Consider the following 18,221-nt stretch of genomic DNA (forward strand, 5'->3'; position numbering starts at 1 on the left):
CACACCACTTGTCTTTTTCATTAGTGTGTCTAAACTTGATTAATTTTGTTCCAGCTGTATTCTGCACTTCACATCAAGAATTTTCTCATTGCTGCTGCCTAGTCCCCCTAACAGTTTTTGATGGTTGCAGACACCTTGATTTGTTACATCCATCTTCTTGCCCATAGTCTTCCCAGTATTTAGAGGATTTCCCACATTTTCCAGCATCTCTTTAGAATAAATATAGAGAAATACTGCATCACATTCTTGAGAGTCTTTGTTGTTTACTATTTGTTTTGATGCATGTATCCTTTTCCATAGAGAACCAGCAGCTTGGTTGTAAGGAGGTAGCTTTGGTTTATTCTGCATACAATTAGATATTCCCCATTCCATTCATTCCATGTTAGAGACAGGTCATTACAGATGTCACGGATTCTGTGCCATACCAGTTAGAACGATCCTAGAGAGATCTCATGTGAATCCAGCTTTGCTTTGACTAGCTGTGCTTTGAACTAGGATTCCTGAAAGGAGAGAATTATAGTTGACCCTTGACAACATGGGTTTGAACTGAACAGGTTCACTTATACATGGTTTTTTAACATACATACATACGTATACACATACATATACAGTATATATATATATACGTATAAACACATACAAAATGTGTATATAACACATACAGAAATGTGTTAATCAACTGTTTATGTTATCAGTAAGGCTTCTAGTCAACAGTAGGCTATTAGTTGTTAAGTTTTGGGACAGTGACAAGTTATATGCAGGTTTCAACTATGGGGGGAACGTGGTTCAACTCCCCCAATCCCCACATTGTTCAAGGGATCAAACGTACTTCATATGCTGGCTTCTTTGTTAATTGCATCTATCTCTTTATTTCAGGATGACTGTCTTAGGTCACTAACAAGGTTTGCTGCAGCACATTGGACAGTGGCATCACTTTCAGTGGTTCAGAGACACTTTTGTAAACTTTTTGCATGTGAGTATTAACATGTGTACCATATATGTTACAGTAATTTCTCATCTGTGATTTCATTTTTGGTGGTGCAACTTTCTCCATTATGAAAAATATTTTGGTAATACTGTTTGCCTTATGTACAAGTTCTAGCTTATAAGTTCATATATATCTTATAAAGAGATGAATATAAACTAGGGTATATGCATTTTAAAAATAATGTAATGCTTATGTTGGCATATGAGGTGTGCTAATGTATTTTTCTTTAACCATTTAGCATTGGTGCCAGATGACAGCCATGGAGACCTTCCATGCATATTAGATATCGACATGTTTCATTTGTTGGTGGGTATCTTGTGACTTGTGTTTGAAGTTCTTTATCTTACTATATAATTATATCTTAGATTTGGTGAGTAGTGTAAAGGCAGACAGGAGAAGTTGTCATCTGTCATTCTTACTACTTCTGAGTATAATTCTTTTCCAAAAGAAAATGTTAAGGAATGTAGTTGAGAGGCTTGACCTCTCTTATTTTGCTTTGTAACTGAGGTCAGTAATTTGACCTCGTTATGTTTTTAACCTATAAAGAAATAGAAGTAACACTAGTAATGTAAGGTCAGGCTGCTGCTGACCCATACAGTGTTTTGGGGCAGATGAATCCTGTGGTCACGTTACTTAGCAACAGACAGCCCTTTTTTGTGATTTAAGGAGAGCTATTTCTTCTGAGCAGGTGCAGTCTAGTACCGAGGCACACCACTAGCCAAGCAGTGGGTGGCTCACTTTCAGCCCCACCTCAACTGGGTCCCCTTACATGGGACACTGAGTGCACCCCCACACATAGCAACCCCACGTGCTGTCCCCTTAACCTTTTGGGGCATCAGATTCTGAACCTTTAAGTTGGTTAGTACCTATCTCATATGATTGTGTCCGAACTCAATGGAAGGAGCAATGTGAAGAGCCTAGAACAAGGTGTCCTTAGTAATTGTTAGCCATTGTTACTGTTTCCATTGCTCCTGTGAAGACCACCACCACTAGCACCACTCGTCTGGGCAGCAGGAGGCTAACAAGAGAACTAGCATCTACTGTACCTGACCGTTTTCACATCCATTCTCAGCCCTTATATCCTTACTGCTGTGGTATTAAAAACATATATATGTTATCTCTAGTTTACCTGCAGGGAAACTGAGGCTCAAGGTGTTATCTAAAAAGCTCATAAAAAGAGCTGGGATTCATATCTAGATTTTTGTATATCTCAAATCCGTGTTTTTTTCCACTACTTACTCCCTAGAAAGATTTCAAGTGTTACCTTTATTACTACTAATAAGGTCGGTATTAGGGAATCACTGGGCCTGTGAAATGATGGTGCTTGTGAAGAGCCTATTAGTCTGTATGTCATTTCATTTCGCCAGTCCCAGTGGAATTTCTAAGATGTGTACCCTTTAAGAACAACGATTTCTGCCGGGGGGGGGGGGGGGGGGGCGGGTTGCGGGTGCAGGGGGCTGAGCTCTGAAGGGGATCATGTTAAGAAACTGGAAATGTCTTCAGCCATGGAAGGAAAGGTGACCTGTCTGACCATCGGCATCTGGTATCTAGGTGGGCTTGGTGCTCGCTTTCCCCGCGTTGCAGTGTCAGGATTTTTCTGGGATCGGCCTTGGCACTGGAGACCTTCACATTTTCCATCTGGTCACTATGGCACACATCGTACAGATCTTACTTACCTCGTGTACAGGTAACTCCTCTTTGTCAGATTCTTGAAGGAGGAAGTACTTGAGCTTTCTCGATTAAACAGAAAAAAGAAGAGGAAGAGGTGCCTCGGTGAGAATAATGCGTAGATTATAATTAGGCTACTTCTTTTTGCTGTTCACCCTCATGGGGAAAGTTTTCAAACAAATTCCTTTCTCCTATTAAAATCCCCTAGCAATGTGACTGTTTTCACTTACTCTTTATTTCATAAGTTTAGCTAATAGTTGAGTGCCACAGAATTGTTTAGCTGATTTTACTCACAGCCTGCTGCCTGGCACGCTGAAGTACATCGGCTTCCTCTCCTAAAGCCTACTGGCTCCTCGTCAGGACGGAGAGTGACGCTGCTCACACCCGAGGGATTAAAGTTCTTTGTATTTTGTGCACAGATTTTCATGTATGTGTTAAGTGCATGAATATATGTGAGTGCTGAAATAATGTGGTCATTCATCCGTTTAATAAGCAGATACGGAGTACTGATATTTCCATATGTTTCAGAAGAGAATGGCATGGAACAAGAAAATCCTGCCGGTGAAGAAGAATCAGCAGTTCTTGCTTTGTATAAAACACTTCACCAGTGCACAGGAAGGTGAGGTCATAATCCTTACATGATAACAGTTCCCCAAATATGAGTAGGTGATAGCATGAAAACGGAATTCATTTGTTAAAAAAAGGGAAATTGCTGCCTGTTGACATGTTTAAAAGAGAAGATGAAGAAGTGAACCCCAGGACTTCTAAAATTTTTTTTTACTTTTTTTTTTTTTTTTAATGTTTATTTTTGAGAGAGAGTGCGAGCCGGGGAGGGGCAGAGAGAGAGAGAGGGGCACAGAATCTGAAGCAGGCTCCAGGCTCTGGGCTGTCAGCACAGAGCCCAATGCAGGGCTCAAACCCACGAACCATGAGATCGTGACCTGAGCCGAAGTCGGACGCTTAACCAACTGAGCCATCCAGGCACCCCAAGAAATTTTAATATACTAATGTGATTGGAAGTCACTGAGAAAGGAGTAACATGCAGAGCTTCCCACATGTATTTGGCCACGGAACCTTCTTTTGCTCAGAGGATCTGGCAAAGTACTATTCTAAAGTATATGTTGTCTTGTTAGGAATTTTATTTTATTTTTTTAAATGTTTATTGTTGAGAGAGACCAAGCGAGCGGGGGAGGTGCAGAGAGAGGGAGACACAGAATCTGAAGCAGGCTCCAGGCTCCCAGCTGTCAGCACAGAGCCTGACGCAGGGCTTGAACTCACCACGAGATCATGACCTGAGCCGAAGTTGGACGCTTAACCAAGTGAGCCACCCAGGCACCCCAGATATTTTTAAACTAATATGTAGGACTGGCCAGAGTGCAAGGGAATTATTAGAAATCCACGTATTGTTGGAGTCATTGTGACTTGTTACAGCAGTTTCCTTAGCTTTTTAACAGTGTCTGTTAAACAGGTCATAATCTCATGGTTTGTGAGCTTGAGCCCCACATCAGGCTCACTACTGTCAGCACAGAGCCCGCTTCAGATCCTCTGTCCCCCTCTCTCTGCCCCTCCCCTGCTTGCATATGTGCGCGCGCGCTCTCTCTCTCTCTCTCTCTGAAAAATAAACACTAAAAAAAATGTATGCCAAGAACCCTGATGTTTATTCTTGGACTGAGTTATCCCATTTCTGAGAATACATGCTAATAATGTATTATGAGAATAATGCTAATAATTCAATATATAGAAAAACCTATAGGCGGGGCGCCTGGGTGGCTCAGTTGGTTAAGTGACCGATTTCAGCTCAGGTCATGATCTCACCGTTCGTGGGTTCGAGCCCCTTGTTGGGCTCTGTGCTGACACCTGAGAGCCTGGAGCCTGCTTCAGATTCTGTGTCTCCCTCTCTCTCTGCCCCTCCCCTGCTCACACTCTGTGTCTCTCTGTCTCTCAATAATAAATAAACATAAAAAAAAAAAAGAAAAAAGAAAAACCTATAGGCATAAAGATGTACACTCTGATATTGTTATATTAGCAAAGAATTTAAAGCAATTGCAGTGTTTGCTTGCAGAGGAATAATTTGCTGTAGGTTATGTATTCCAGAATATTACAATTCTAAAAACAGTTATGGTTTATGATGTTCTGAAAAACAAGCTAATTTTAAATTTTATATGTTACAGTTAGAGCTATGTAAGACATAAATGAGTGTGAAAATAGTTTGCCAGAATGATAGTGTTGATAAAAGGTTCTAGAATAGTGGATAGTTTTTTATTTCAGGTATTCTGTCTATATAGCTATATTACTTTCATAAAAATTTTTTTAATGTTTATTTATTTTGAGAGAGAGCACAAGCAGGGAAGGGGTAGAGAGAAAGAGACAGAATCCTAAGCAGGCTCTCACTGTCAGCACGGAGCCAATGCAGGCCTCGATCTCACAAACATCAAGAGTCGGACGCTTAACCAACTGAGCCACCCAGGCGCCCCTACTTTTATAAATTTTAATAACAGCATTGGAGGCTATAGCATTATTTATACCAGACATCCTGTAATGGGGCTGCCCACTTTTTTAAGCCTCTGTTCCACTGATGCCAAATAGCAGTTGTCCCTGTTCTCATACTGTTCCAAAACTAAAATGACCTTTTCTCATTAGGTTTCCCAATTATTTTTCTCTTTTTAGTGCCTTGAGAGAAACACCGTCTGGCTGGCATCTGTGGAGGAATGTCAGAAATGGAATCATGCCATTCCTGAAGTGTTCTGCTTTGTTTTTTCATTACTTAAATGGAGTTCCTTCCCCACCTGAAATTCAAGGTAATTTCTACTTTCTTTCAAAGTGTGAGAAAGGTATGTAGTCTTTCACTCCAGCAGTTTATAATTAAGGTGCCTTATCAAAATGAAAACTCAGAACGTAGCTAATTGACTGTGGTGATGTGCACCATTATAGAATAAAAATGCATACTTATGTATAGGTCTGATTTTATTTGGATCTCAGTAAGTGTACTATTTTTGTACATTATTTTGTCCTATTTTTGTACATTTACGTGTACAATACATTCGTTTGGCTTTCAGATGTTAAAATGTTCAATTTTATGTTACTTGTAACCTGGGTTCTTCAGATAATAAAAGAGGAAAACTCACAACGTCAAACGTTTCTTGACTTGAAATGTGTGGCATTAATGTTCAGAATACCCCTAATTACGCATATGTGATTTTAATGTAGGAATTCATTTGCTATTTTCAGTTGATTCCTATGTTCTGTTTTGATTCATTTCACAAAAGTGTAGTACAAAGGCAGACTTGAAGTTTATGGTCTTTGTACCTCATAGTGCCTGGCGCAGGGCCTGGGGAGCCTCACGTAAGGCTGCCCTCTCAAAGTCCGTTGACCAGCAGCTTCATCCAATGAATAGTCTAGACTTCCTAATCATTTGCAGCAATGATTAAAGACAGTGCTTAAATCCATCTTTCATGATGAAATCATCTCCTGTTTCTGCACCGCTTTCTACTTTTCCAGAGCACCCGTGTGTTATGACTGTCACTTAATGCTCACACATAACCCCAGTGAGGTAGATCGTGCTGGTCACCATTTTGCAAACGGCAAAACTGAGTTACCAAGAAATGGTGACCAGTTTGGCGTGGGAGTTGTCTGGCTCCACTCTCAGCTGTGTCATTTCCTGTGGACCCCTTCCACGTGCCCTCTTGTGAACTTCTACCAGTTATGTATCTAGTAAATTCAAACTCTTTCATCGTGCCCTTTTTTTTTTTTTCTTTAAGCTCTGCTCTTGTTTACTCTCCTACAGGATCTACTCTTAGTTGTTATATGCATCACTCTTTTCTTCTCCATTTGCAGTTTCTGGAACAAGCCATTTTGAACATTTGTGTAACTACCTTTCCCTGCCAAACAACCTCATTTGCCTTTTTCAAGAAAACAATGAGATAACAAAATTACTGATTGAAAGGTAATGATTACACACTCTTCTTCCATTAGATTGAGTAGTTCTAAGGAAACAAACTTAGATTTATCACATATTACAAAATTCTCAGATAGTGAGCCTGTGTGATCGATCAGTCTGTGTGATTTATTCTATAATGATTCTATAATGATTAGGCCTTCTTAGTTAACAATTTACCTTTGTGGTTAGGTTTTTGCCAAGCTAGTGAACAGCATAAGCAGATTTGTTTAGAAGGAGAGTAGTGGTAGAAATGTTTATTTCCTTATATTAACTTACTTGTTAAGGATTCTGTCGTGTAGATTTTTGGAACTGAAAAACCTTGAGGGTTATCTAGTCTAGTACCCTCACTTTATATTCGAGAAAATTGAAGTCTAGAGAAAGTTACTTGTCAATCATGTCAAGTTAGTTAAGATGAAAATTTGGCTCTTTTACCCATAGAATGGGAAATATTGGCAAGTCATATATCTGATACAGGATTAGTATCAGAATGTATGAATATATGGCCAGAATTCTTACATCCCAACAAAAAAGCAACTACCCATTTTTTTAATGTTTATTTATTTATTTTGAGAGAGAGAGAGCACGAGCCAGGGAGGGGCAGAGAGAAAGGGAGAGAGTCCCAAGCAGGCTCCGTACTGTCAGCATGGAGCCCGACCCAGGGCTCAAACCCACAAACTGTGAGACCATGACCTGAGCCCAAATCAAGAGTTGGACACTCAACAGACTGAGCCACTCAGGTGCTCCAGAGCAACTACCCATTTAAATAGAAGCAAAGGAGTTCTCCAGAGAAGATACACAAATGGCCAATTAAGCACACAAAAACATGCTCAACAGCACTAGTCATTATGGAAACACAAAAAAGAACCACAGTGAGGTACTACTTCACAACTATTAGGATGGCTATAATCAGAAGGCAGACAACAATAACACATGTTGATTGGCGAGGATGTCAATAAATTGAAATCCATGTGCATTGCTGATAGGAATAGAAAATAGCACAGCTGCTCTGGAAAATAATATGGCAGTTCCTCAAAGAGTTAAACATAGAATTATCATATGATCCAACAATTTAACTTCTAGGTATATATTGCAAAAGAATTTCAAACAAAGACTCAAATAGATACTTGTACAACCATGTTCAGAGCAGCATTATTCTTGGGAGACAAAAGGTAGAGCAGCCTAATTGTCCAACAACAGATGAGTAGGTAAATAATATGTAGTTTACATACAGTGAAATATTACTCAGCTTAAAAAGGAAGGAAATTCTGACTCCTACTACAACATGGATGAATTCATCTTAAAAACATGCTAAGTGAAAGAAGCCAGTCACAAAAGAAAAAATACTGTGTGTTTCCACTTATATGAGGTATCTACAGTAGTCAAATTCGTAGAGACAGAAAATAGAATGGTGGCTGCCAGAGGCTGGAGGAAGGGAGGAACAGGCTGGTGTTTAACAAATACAGAATTTCAGGATGCCTGGGTGGCTCAGTCAGTTAAGTGTCCGACTTCGGCTCAGGTCATGATCTCGTGGTCCATGAGTTCGAGCCCCATGTCAGGCTCTGTGCAGACAGCTCAGAGCCTGGAGCCTGTTTCAGATTCTGTGTCTCCCTCTCTCTGACCCTCCCCCGTTCATGCTCTGTCTCTCTCTGCCTCAAAAATAAATAAATGTTAAAAAATAAAACAAAATAAAATAAAATAAATAAAATAACAAATATAGAATTTCATTTGGAAAAGTTGAAAAAGTTCTGGAGATCAGGCTCCTGGGTGGCTCAGTCGATTAAGCATCCAACTCTTAATTTCCGCTGAGGTCACAGTGCATGAGTTCACACCCCTCACCAGACTCTGTGGTGACAGCATGGAGCCTACTTGGGATTCTCTGTTTTCCCCTCTCTCTACTTATCTCTGTCTCTCTCTAAATAAGTAAATAAACATTTAAAAAAAAGTTCTAGAGATGAATGGTAGTGATGGTTGCCCAATAATGTGAATGTACTTAATGCCATAGACTTGTACACTTAAAAATGGTTAAAATGGTAAGTTTTATGTCATGTATATTTTGCCATAATTTAAAAAGAATTTAATAGGAGTATTCTAACTCCAAATACTAAAAGGTTGTCGTTAATTCATACTGGTTTTTCCAGAGTGTCCCAAATTAGTGGGGTGATAGTTAGGCTTTTAGAAAATCACAGGTCATATTCTTCTGATTTTAGAAGTTGAAGCAAAATGTGTATTCCTCCAAGCTTCTTTTGATGCAGTAGATATATTAAGGCAAGAAGGTTTATTTTTCTCTTAATGGATTTAGAGAGGAAAAAATTCTAGTTCTAACCCTTCAAAAGTTAAGTGGTTTTTTTTTTTCTATTTACTTTGAAGTTGGTGTCATCACATTGAAGTTAAAAGATATCTAGAAGGTGAAAGAGATGCTATAAGGTAAGTTAAAGATTATCAAAGATTGGGGGCACCTGGGTGGCTCAGTCGGTTAAGTATCCAACTCTTGATTTCGGCTCAGGACATGATCTCACAGTTGGTGAGTTCGAGCCCCTCGTCGGGCTCTGTGCTGAGAGCACAGAGCCTGCTTGGGATTCTCTCTCTCTCTCTTTGCCCCTCCCTCCCTCCCTCCCTCCCTCTCTCTCTCGCTCAAAAAAAAAAGAAGGTTATCAAAGACTTGGTTGGGTGGTGAGAGGTAGGCAACAAGCAGGTTGTAAGTGTGCCATTCCTTTAAAATTGACCTCCCAGACCTTTATAAAGTGATTCCAGGAGGTAGAACATCCTGCTTTCATACTTTTTTCTTCTTAGTCTAACGAGAGTTTATAAAAGAATCAGATTTATGAGGAGCGCCTGGGTGGCTCATTCGGTTGAGCGTCCAGCTCTTGATTTCAGCTCAAGTCATGATCCCAGGGTTGTTGAGATTGGGCTCTGTGCTGAGCATGAAGCCTGCTTAGGATTCTCTCTCTGTCTCTCTCTCTCTCTCTGTCTCTCTCTCCCCTTCTGCCCCTTTCCCCCGCTCCCATGCATGCTTTCTCTCCCTCTCATTAAAAAAAAAAAAAAAAAATCAGAATTATGAATATAAGTATAGTGCATTATTCTTGGCAGAAGAAACAAATAGCAAAGTTACTGTGTTTTAGAATGTTAGCTTTTTTAAAAATGTAGGTCCTGATGCACCTGAGTGGCTCAGTTGGTTGAGTGTCCAACTTCAGCTTGAGTCATCATTTCACGGTTCGCAAGTTCGAGCCCCACATCAGGCTTGCTCCTGTCAGCCTGTCGGCACAGAGCCTCCTTGGATCCTCTTTCCCCCTCTCTCTGCTCCTCCCGCACTTGCACTCTCCCAAAAACTAAATATTAAAGTAAATAAGATAAAAATTAAAATGTAGCTCCTTTTCCAAGTTTTTGTTAGCTTTGTTTTTCCCTTTTATTATGGAAAATTTTTAACTATCCAAAAGTATGAAGAATAATATGAGGCTCCACATTCCTGTCACTCAGCTTCAGTGATTATCAAATCATGCCTTTTTTTTTCTTCATTCACTTTTTTTAACCCCCTTCATTCCTTTTTGACATTAGCTCTATTTTGATTCCATAGTAAAGTGTGCTATCCTGGGTGATGACAAATGTATTTCATCTGTTAATCTCTCCTTGGTTCTATTGTATACATCATCCATAAAAATCAGAAGGCCAGAGGAGATTGGCTGTTCTATTTCTTTGATATTATAAATAGCCTGTCCCAAATCTAGAGATGATAGCACCCTAATTTTAATAGGTTGAGCCATGTGGAATTCTGATTGTTATAAGTCAAAAATGGTTGAATATCGCCAGTTTCATATGGTTCAGCCCTACTGTCATGTGGGACAGTAGTTCTCTACTTGAAGTATACATCATAATAACTTTGGGAACTTTTTACTCAGGCCTAGAGGTGCCTGGCTGACTCAGTCGGTAGAGCATGAGACTCTTAATCTTGGGGTCATGAGTCCAAGCCCCACATTAGGAATAAAGATTACTTAAAAATTTTTAAATCTTAAAATAAAAATACCCAGGCTCCTACCTACCAAATCCAGTTTCTCTAAAGTTGACATGTGTGTCTCCCCAAAATTCCCCCCAGGTGACTCTGGAGTAAGATCTGTCTCAGTAACTCCCCCCCGGCTGTCTGTCCCTGCAGTAGAGACAGAAGGGGCAGGCCATGTCGCACAGTGTGTGCTGGGCATAGGTGAGCGCTGAGAGCAGGTCCTCACATACCAGTTGGATTTGGATCTTTTACCTGAATTAACTTGTCACAGAACCAACAGGGCCTGGTATCGCTAAAGAAAGTCTGTGTTTTCTACTGCCTTCTCTCCTCCAACTAATTTCTGCCTCAAGATCACCCTTAGTAAGCATATCTTTTGTGTCTTACCCTGAATTGTATGGTTGGGCTCTCCATTACTGTGCTGTTTCCTTAGAAGCCCAGGGAGGAGTGTCTTCCCTTCCTTCTCAGAGCTTCCCACATTCTCACTTTAATGGGGCAGGTACTAAGTACTGTCTGCTACCTCGATAATGTATTCTGAGCTCTTCAAGTAAAAATGTAAACCCTAGGGCCCTGTGTTATTTAAGAGGGCCTTTTTAGGGGCACCTGGCTGGCTCAGTGGGAGAGCATGGGACTCTTGATCTCGGGGTTGTGAGTTCAAACCCCATGTTGGGTGTAGAGCTTACCTAAAAAAAACAAAAGATAATAATAATAAAGACACTGCATCAAAAAAACCGAGTGCCGTTTTAATTTCTGACTATGGCTTCTCATACCACTCATGCCACTGTGGTAACACCCAGTCACCCAGATTCAGTGTTCATTTTTTTTTTTTTTTAACTAAGAGTTACCTGTCATTGTTATAATAGGACTTCTAACTTGTTTTTTATGTGTTTTTGTTGGTGTGTTTTGTTTTGTTTTAGCTATCCAAGAGAATCCAACAAATTAATAGACCTTCCAGAGGATTACAGCAGCCTCATTAATCAAGCATCTAATTTCTCGTAAGTTCTGATATTCAAGTGTTGAGCCTTTCCTACCATTGGAAGCACTCACTTCTCTACACAGAATTTAAGGGATTTTGTTGTTGTTCAGCCTCGTTTGGGTAGGGGAATTATAACGTTGGTTAGAGTTTTACCCTGCCCGACTTGTAACAGCATCATTCCAGCACGCTCCAGAATAAGATACGAGAAACGGGGCAGTGGGGGACAAAATGTCACTACGGGTTATCTAAATAACCATTTACACTTTAATAAGAGCCCTTGGTAATGTTTTTAAATGTTTGACATAGAAGCAGTATAAATAATAATCCATAGTATGAAAAATGGAACGTTACCTAGACGGTTGAAGCTGCCTTGTGTATTTCTCCCCTGGTGCTTCCTCCTCCCCTCACAGAGATCTACTGTCCTCCCAAGGTGTTGAGCCTTCCTGTGCATGTACACGTTAGCCGCAAACGTTTATATTCCCAAGCAGCATATATTTATTTCACATGTTCTAGGCTTTAAAATGGCACTCTACTGTATATACTCTAGAGTTTTTGTCACTCAGAAAACTTCGTTAAGAGTTTTTATACATTCGACATACATAACTTATAATTCATCACTTCTCCCTCTTGTGTAGTATTTCATCACAGGACAGCAGAATTTACATGTTTTTTTCTCCTATTGATTTTACTTACCGCTTCTCCAATTGTTGATAGATTATTTCCCATCCATGGTTTTTGCGTGAGGTGTTCCCAATTTTAGAAATAAATTTGCCTGGGCCATAGAATATAGGCCTCTTTAGCTCTACTTGATATTGCAAAATTTTTCTGGGATGGCTTTACCACTGTCAGCTCTTTAACCACTCTTTGTTAGAGCAATGACTTGAGCGCTTTCTGTCCCATGGAGGTGCCCCAAATCAGGTGGTGATAAGAGCAGAGCCCCCACTCTGTGCCTTGTGTGTGGAACTCTGCTGTGCTCCCAGAGCTACTGCTGTCAGACGGAACTGGAAGGGGAAGACGTGGGAGCCTGCACCGCTCACACCTACTCCTGTGGTTCTGGGGTGGGCATCTTCCTCAGGTGAGGCCCGCTGGGCACTTTTTCCTTCGCATCTGCCATGGTATATGAATGTTGAGGGACAGCACAAGAAACTACTGTGTTGCAAAGAATTTTGAGACTGCTGTTCTCCTGTGTTTTACTCATTCGAGGAACAGGGGAGCTTCCTCTCGTCACAGCTCATATTTGGCTCATGCTGTCTCTTTGCTGCTGCTTCCATGGTCATCCTTCCCACCTCCATGACAATTCAGTTCTGCTTTCTTTGTGCCTCATTCTAATGTGAAACTGTCCTTGATTTTCTGCCCAAATCCAATCAGAATTACTTCCCTTGTTTCCTTATGGCTTGGGATCCATACATATCGCTGGCTGACGTATATACTGTTGACCCTTGAACAACACGGTTTGGAACTGTATGCAAGTCCACTTATATGTCAGTTTTTTTCAGTAAATACAGTACTGTAAATGTATTTTATCTTCTTTCTGAGTTTCTTCATAACTGATAACATCTTTTCTCTAGCTTGCTTTGTTGTAAGAAAACAGTAAATAATACATAAAACATGCAAGATGTGTGTTAGTCATTGTCTATGTTATCGGTAAAGCTTCCAGTCAACAATGAACTATTAGTAGTTAAATTTTGGGGGAGTCAGAGCTTATACACAGATATTCAACTGCACGGGGAGGTTGGCACCCCTAACCACCGTGTTGTTCTAGGGTCAACGATGGTTGTATATATTAGACAATATACAGCCAATACTTATTAGTGACTACTGTGTAGTGGGCTTTGAGAATGCAGTAGTCAGCAAGACAGACAAAAATCTCTGCCTTTGTGGAGCTCATTTTCTAGTGTGGGAGATAGAAAATAAATAAGGCTGATACGAATTTAGAAAGTGATACACTCAGAGGACAAAAAGTAAAGCAAGGAGAGAAATATGAGATGGCAGACGAGGAGTTGGATTTTTAGTTAGGGAACCAGGGAAGGTTCCCTGAGAAGGTGACTTTTGAATAAACACCGAAAGAAGTAGGAAGAAAACTCTAGGCAGGAGTAGCAATTGCAAAATTACTGGGAAATGTGCCTGCTGTGTTCAGGAAACAGCAATGAGGCTAGTGTCGCTGGAGAAGTGTGCACAAGGGGAAGTATTGTGGGGCCTGCTATGTCCTGGTGACATACCAGAGTCAGATGGAAGCCAGTTCAGGGTTTGAAGGAGAGAAGTGACATGAGTGTAAGCTCCCCTGGGGCATAGATTATATCCGTATCTTAGGTATCTTAGTCCCCTGGTACCTGACAACTTCTTACACATGACAGGTTCTCAATAAACGTTGAATTGAGCTGAATTATTAATACACAAAAAAGGTCAGGCAAACCTCTCAAAGGGTTGGGGAGATCCATTTTTAAATAGCCCTTAGGAGAAATATAAAAGTAGCATTTTCTCTTCTCTGGCATATTTCAAAATTCTTTTGGTCATGTACAGTGTTGCGTTGTGTTTCAAGTCAACCTAATTCAGAATGTTTTTGTACATTTTTTCAATGAACAGTTTCTTCATAATAGCTGTTAAAATAACAGTCACTATTTTATGCTTAGAAGTTAATGATCTTTCTCACACTTAATTTTTTAAATGCTAGTGTTATATGAGTCATCGATTCCTAACCCAAAATGTCCCTTGCTGTATTGCCTTACAATGCAATCGTTACTGGTTACAATACAATCAGTTTAATTACTTTTAAAACTTGGGTGGATGTGTTGATACTTTAAGTGTCTCTGCTATAAATGCTGTTTCTTCTCTTCCAGCACTAGTGTTGTTTATTTTTATAAGACTCGAGTCCATTAGGAACTGAATCCAGACATCCGTTACTAATCTAGAATGTATAAACGGTCTCTCTACAGAGTACGGGAATGTCAGGTGCTATTTTTAGCTGGCAAAACCAAAGGCTGTTTTTATTCTCCTCCTTACCTTGATGACTATGGGGAGACTGACCAGGGACTCAGGTAAGGGCCCATGCTGGGGGGCTGGGTTGGCTGACCCTGGGCCTCCAGAGCCTTCAGTACCTGGTGAATGTGGCAGGCCTGAGTGAGGTCTGCCTGCCAACAGCCCAGGGGCTGTAGACCTTCTGTTCTGGTGGAGGTGGACTCTTCCAAGGAGGGCACCCTGGCTGCCTCGCTCGCCATTACCTTTCCCAGCCCTCAGAATTTCATGATGGCCATCAGAATAGACAAGAGGAAAGAATAGGAGAGAGTACAACTTTTTCCATTTATCACCCCAGAGAACCGTTGAAATGGCCATGTGGCATCCACAGCATCAGAACACTGTGGCGATAGCCTGTTGTGACTTGTGTGGCTTTGTATGAGGAGACCCAGTGTTGTTCAGGTGATATAAAAGAGCAAATCTTAATTGATGAGAGATGTGTGTGGGGCTGGCTCTCGGTAGAGCATGGAACTTGACCTCAGGGTTGTGAGTTCAAGCCCCACATTGGGCTTGGAGCCTACTTTAAAAGAGAGAGAGAGATGCGCTTATCTTATTAACTTAAGAGCCTGGGAACAAAGAGAACATACAAAACAAGACAACAGTATATGAGGCTTAATCACTTCTCCTCTGGCTGCTTCTGTTATATCATAAGAAAATGCTAATGACACTTCCCTCAAGCACTATAAAAGAACTTCTTTCAGACCATCTTTTCGCCCAGAGGAGGTGAAAGTCTTAACCTAGACAGAACCATCCAGCCTTGGGGCGGAGGAAATGAACGCCTGGAAACCAAAGCAAGAGAAGTAGGGGGCTGCTCCGGGCGCTCAGCTGCAAGGTTACCCGCATATGCCACCTGGTGCTGGTTCTCCTGTTGCCCCAAGGAGCGTGGGCTCATACGATAAAGAGCCCTGGTTAGCGAGTGAGAGGACCGGTGTGCCCTGAAGCAGGAGCAAAGGCCACCAGCATGAACTCACCAAAACCTTTGCTTTGGGTAAATTAGACCCAGAAATTATTCACATTTGGCTGCTTTGCTTATTAGACTCTGGCTGAAAGACAGCACTCCGGGGAACATTTTTACCCTTGCAATTTTCCTCCCATTCCCTCCCCTGCCTCCTCCCTTCTTACTTAACATTTTAGCAGCAAAGTAGATGATGAATGGGTAGTTTTAGCTTCTCCCCCTACACCCTCCTGCCCAGGCCCACCCTCCCTTCCCTCACCCCAGTCTGAGTTAAGTGTAGCTCGCATGCGTTTTTCCTCTTCTTTTCGGCACTTGCTCCCTTCAGATGCTCCTAGCCAGCCTTCAGAGCTAATGTGTTATTAGCCACGGTCTCGTGCAGAACAGGAATTTTGCAGAGGATCTTAAACCAGTACTTGTAACTGTTCCTAAATCAGGAAAGGTTGGGGTGTAATAGATGAATAAACAGAATGCATCCTGAGTGACGTGCGTCTTCCTTCTAGACGGGGAAATCCTTTACACTTGTGCAAAGAGCGATTTAAGAAGATTCAGAAGCTTTGGCACCAACACAGTATCACGGAGGAAATTGGACATGCACAGGAAGCAAATCAGACACTGGTTGGCATCGACTGGCAGCATTTATAATTACTTCACTACCAAAAACAGAAACTTGGAGTTTTATAACCCAGTTGGCTTTTCAAGAAAGAGAATAGGAAATAAATTCTACTGAATTTGGAAATCAATTCTTTATTTAAGCTTTCCTTCCTAGTTTTGTTTTCATAGTTTCTGGCTCCAGGGACTGATGAAAATCACCTTCCATCAGCGGATTTTCTTGCACTGTTTGCTGTGTCCCTCAAACGTAACTGCTTGAGTTTTAGGATCCAGCGAGAAGCACTCTCTTCCCCAGCTGGGCACGACCCTTTGTGGGCATGTGACTGTGTTTGACCATTCCCAGTAGTCTGAGCCATGTTACATTACTGATCACAAGGAACTCCAGGCCTGAAGCTGATTCGACAGCGGCAGGAAAAAGTCTCTGTGGTCTCTCGGGGTCACACTTCTTGGTCCCTTTCAGTGACTCTCACCACTGGGATTGGGTCGCTGTCCCCTCCGCTGACGGGACCCTACCTCTAAGAGCAAAGCAGTGGATCTTGAAAGCGGCAATCCCTTGTCTCCATCGCTGTGAGCGGGTTGGGGCATGTGTGCACCTGTGGGACGAAGGGGAGAGGCATTTGCTTCATATGCTGGGTGGTTTTCAGGGCTATAGAAGTTGGGTTTTTTTGTTACATGGTTTTTTGGTTTTTGTTTTTTGTTTTTGGCAAGACTTTTGGCTTTGAGAGAAAAACTCATTTTAAAGGGCTTTTTGAAACCTTAGAATATCCTAATTTTTCAGACAATATATTCCCATTTCAAAGACTAAACCGAGAGATTGTATGCATCCTGAATCAAACACTAGGAGAAAAAATTAGAACTCGGTGTTTTGAGGTTTCCCTACCCCTTCCAGCATTTCCTGGAATAGATGAACTGCTGTTTACCTGCTGGCTCACTTAGTACATTCCTGGGACAGCCTGTGTGCCCAGGCTTTTTATTATTTTTAAACATTATTGTTCTTACTAAGAGGTGCCTTCCCAGAATGATAGCCACTTAGTAAAATAGCTTTTAACTCTTAATACTACACAGCCACTCTCGTTTGATACATGTGTGCTGAGAGCTTGAATATCCACGGAGAGTGATGGCAGATTTAGTGGAGGAATACATTCTGAGCCTCTCCGAGGTGGGGCTAAGGGACAAATGAATCATAAGAGGGTCTTGGATTTTTTTAGCCAATGAAAGTAACCCTTTCACTCAGTCCGTTTTGAATTGCATCTAAAAGTTCTGTTCCACTCAGCTTTGCATACACTGCAGTAAACCCAGGAGGAAGATCAGGATTCCAGACTTTAGGCTAAAATAAGTGGGAATGCAGAAGCCACATTCACTGCTTCTTCCACGGTAGTGTGTGACAGGAACCCATCCTCTGAAAGGATGACCTTAACCCTTTTTGCTTGGGACTGGCTCACCCAGCTGAGAGGAGGACCAACAGGAAGAAAATCCAACTTAGGACCCAGCACTCTCCCCCGTTTTCTGGCCTTCTGTTCATAAGATCTGAAGCTGTGGATGGCACAATGATTTTAATGTTTATTTTGGCCTTTTTCACATCCCCATTCCTTTAGCGTTAAGTCCAGCTTCTTTTGGCTTTTCTCCATATCTTCACTAAGCTTAAAGTAAGTCCAGGTTCCCTCTCTGTAAATGGATTATAAACATTTTTACCAAATCATAACAATCCTCTGGCTTTCAGGAATGACTTCATAGAAGTCTGTTGTTAGCAGAGGGTGTCCCTGGATTTCATTCTCTGAGAATGTCAGGGAGTCTGATGAATTTACATGAAACAGCAACACACGCACCCTTCCAGTTTCTGGTGTGTGCATCATTAAGCTAATTGTCTTCCCTACCTAATGAATCATCTTAGTTTTTATGATTTTTTCCGCATGTATTATGTTTATTGTAGAAATGTTTATATAACATCCTTTCCATATCAGGGAAAATCATATCTGTTTAATAAATTGGCCATAACTTTAATATCTGTGGACATCTTGTAAAATTTGGAATGTATCATATGTAAAAAGTTTAAAGATATCCAAATAAATGCTTTAGGTGTTGACATTA

General features: G+C 41.1%; 1 protein-coding gene across 8 annotated transcripts in view; it reads left to right on the plus strand.

Moving 5' to 3' along the window:
• Positions 1–18,221, plus strand: part of UBR2 (ubiquitin protein ligase E3 component n-recognin 2) — a 124,503-nt gene extending 106,282 nt beyond the window's left edge. For 6 of the 8 annotated variants that reach the window (XM_042938777.1, XM_042938775.1, XM_042938779.1 and 3 more), the window contains 11 exons: positions 877–973; positions 1,227–1,294; positions 2,540–2,675; positions 3,185–3,275; positions 5,324–5,454; positions 6,491–6,599; positions 8,961–9,017; positions 11,499–11,576; positions 12,462–12,632; positions 14,491–14,592; positions 16,025–18,221. In XM_042938777.1, the coding sequence (XP_042794711.1) occupies positions 877–973; positions 1,227–1,294; positions 2,540–2,675; positions 3,185–3,275; positions 5,324–5,454; positions 6,491–6,599; positions 8,961–9,017; positions 11,499–11,576; positions 12,462–12,632; positions 14,491–14,592; positions 16,025–16,166 (1,182 nt within the window). In that variant the 3' untranslated portion in view covers positions 16,167–18,221. Of the gene's footprint in view, positions 1–876; positions 974–1,226; positions 1,295–2,539; positions 2,676–3,184; positions 3,276–5,323; positions 5,455–6,490; positions 6,600–8,960; positions 9,018–11,498; positions 11,577–12,461; positions 12,633–14,490; positions 14,593–16,024 lie in introns of those variants that run through there. The other 2 variants (XM_042938778.1, XM_042938781.1) reach the window with 2 other exon arrangements.

This window comes from Panthera leo, chromosome B2 (genome assembly GCF_018350215.1).
Source record: "Panthera leo isolate Ple1 chromosome B2, P.leo_Ple1_pat1.1, whole genome shotgun sequence".
NCBI lineage: Eukaryota > Metazoa > Chordata > Mammalia > Carnivora > Felidae > Panthera > Panthera leo.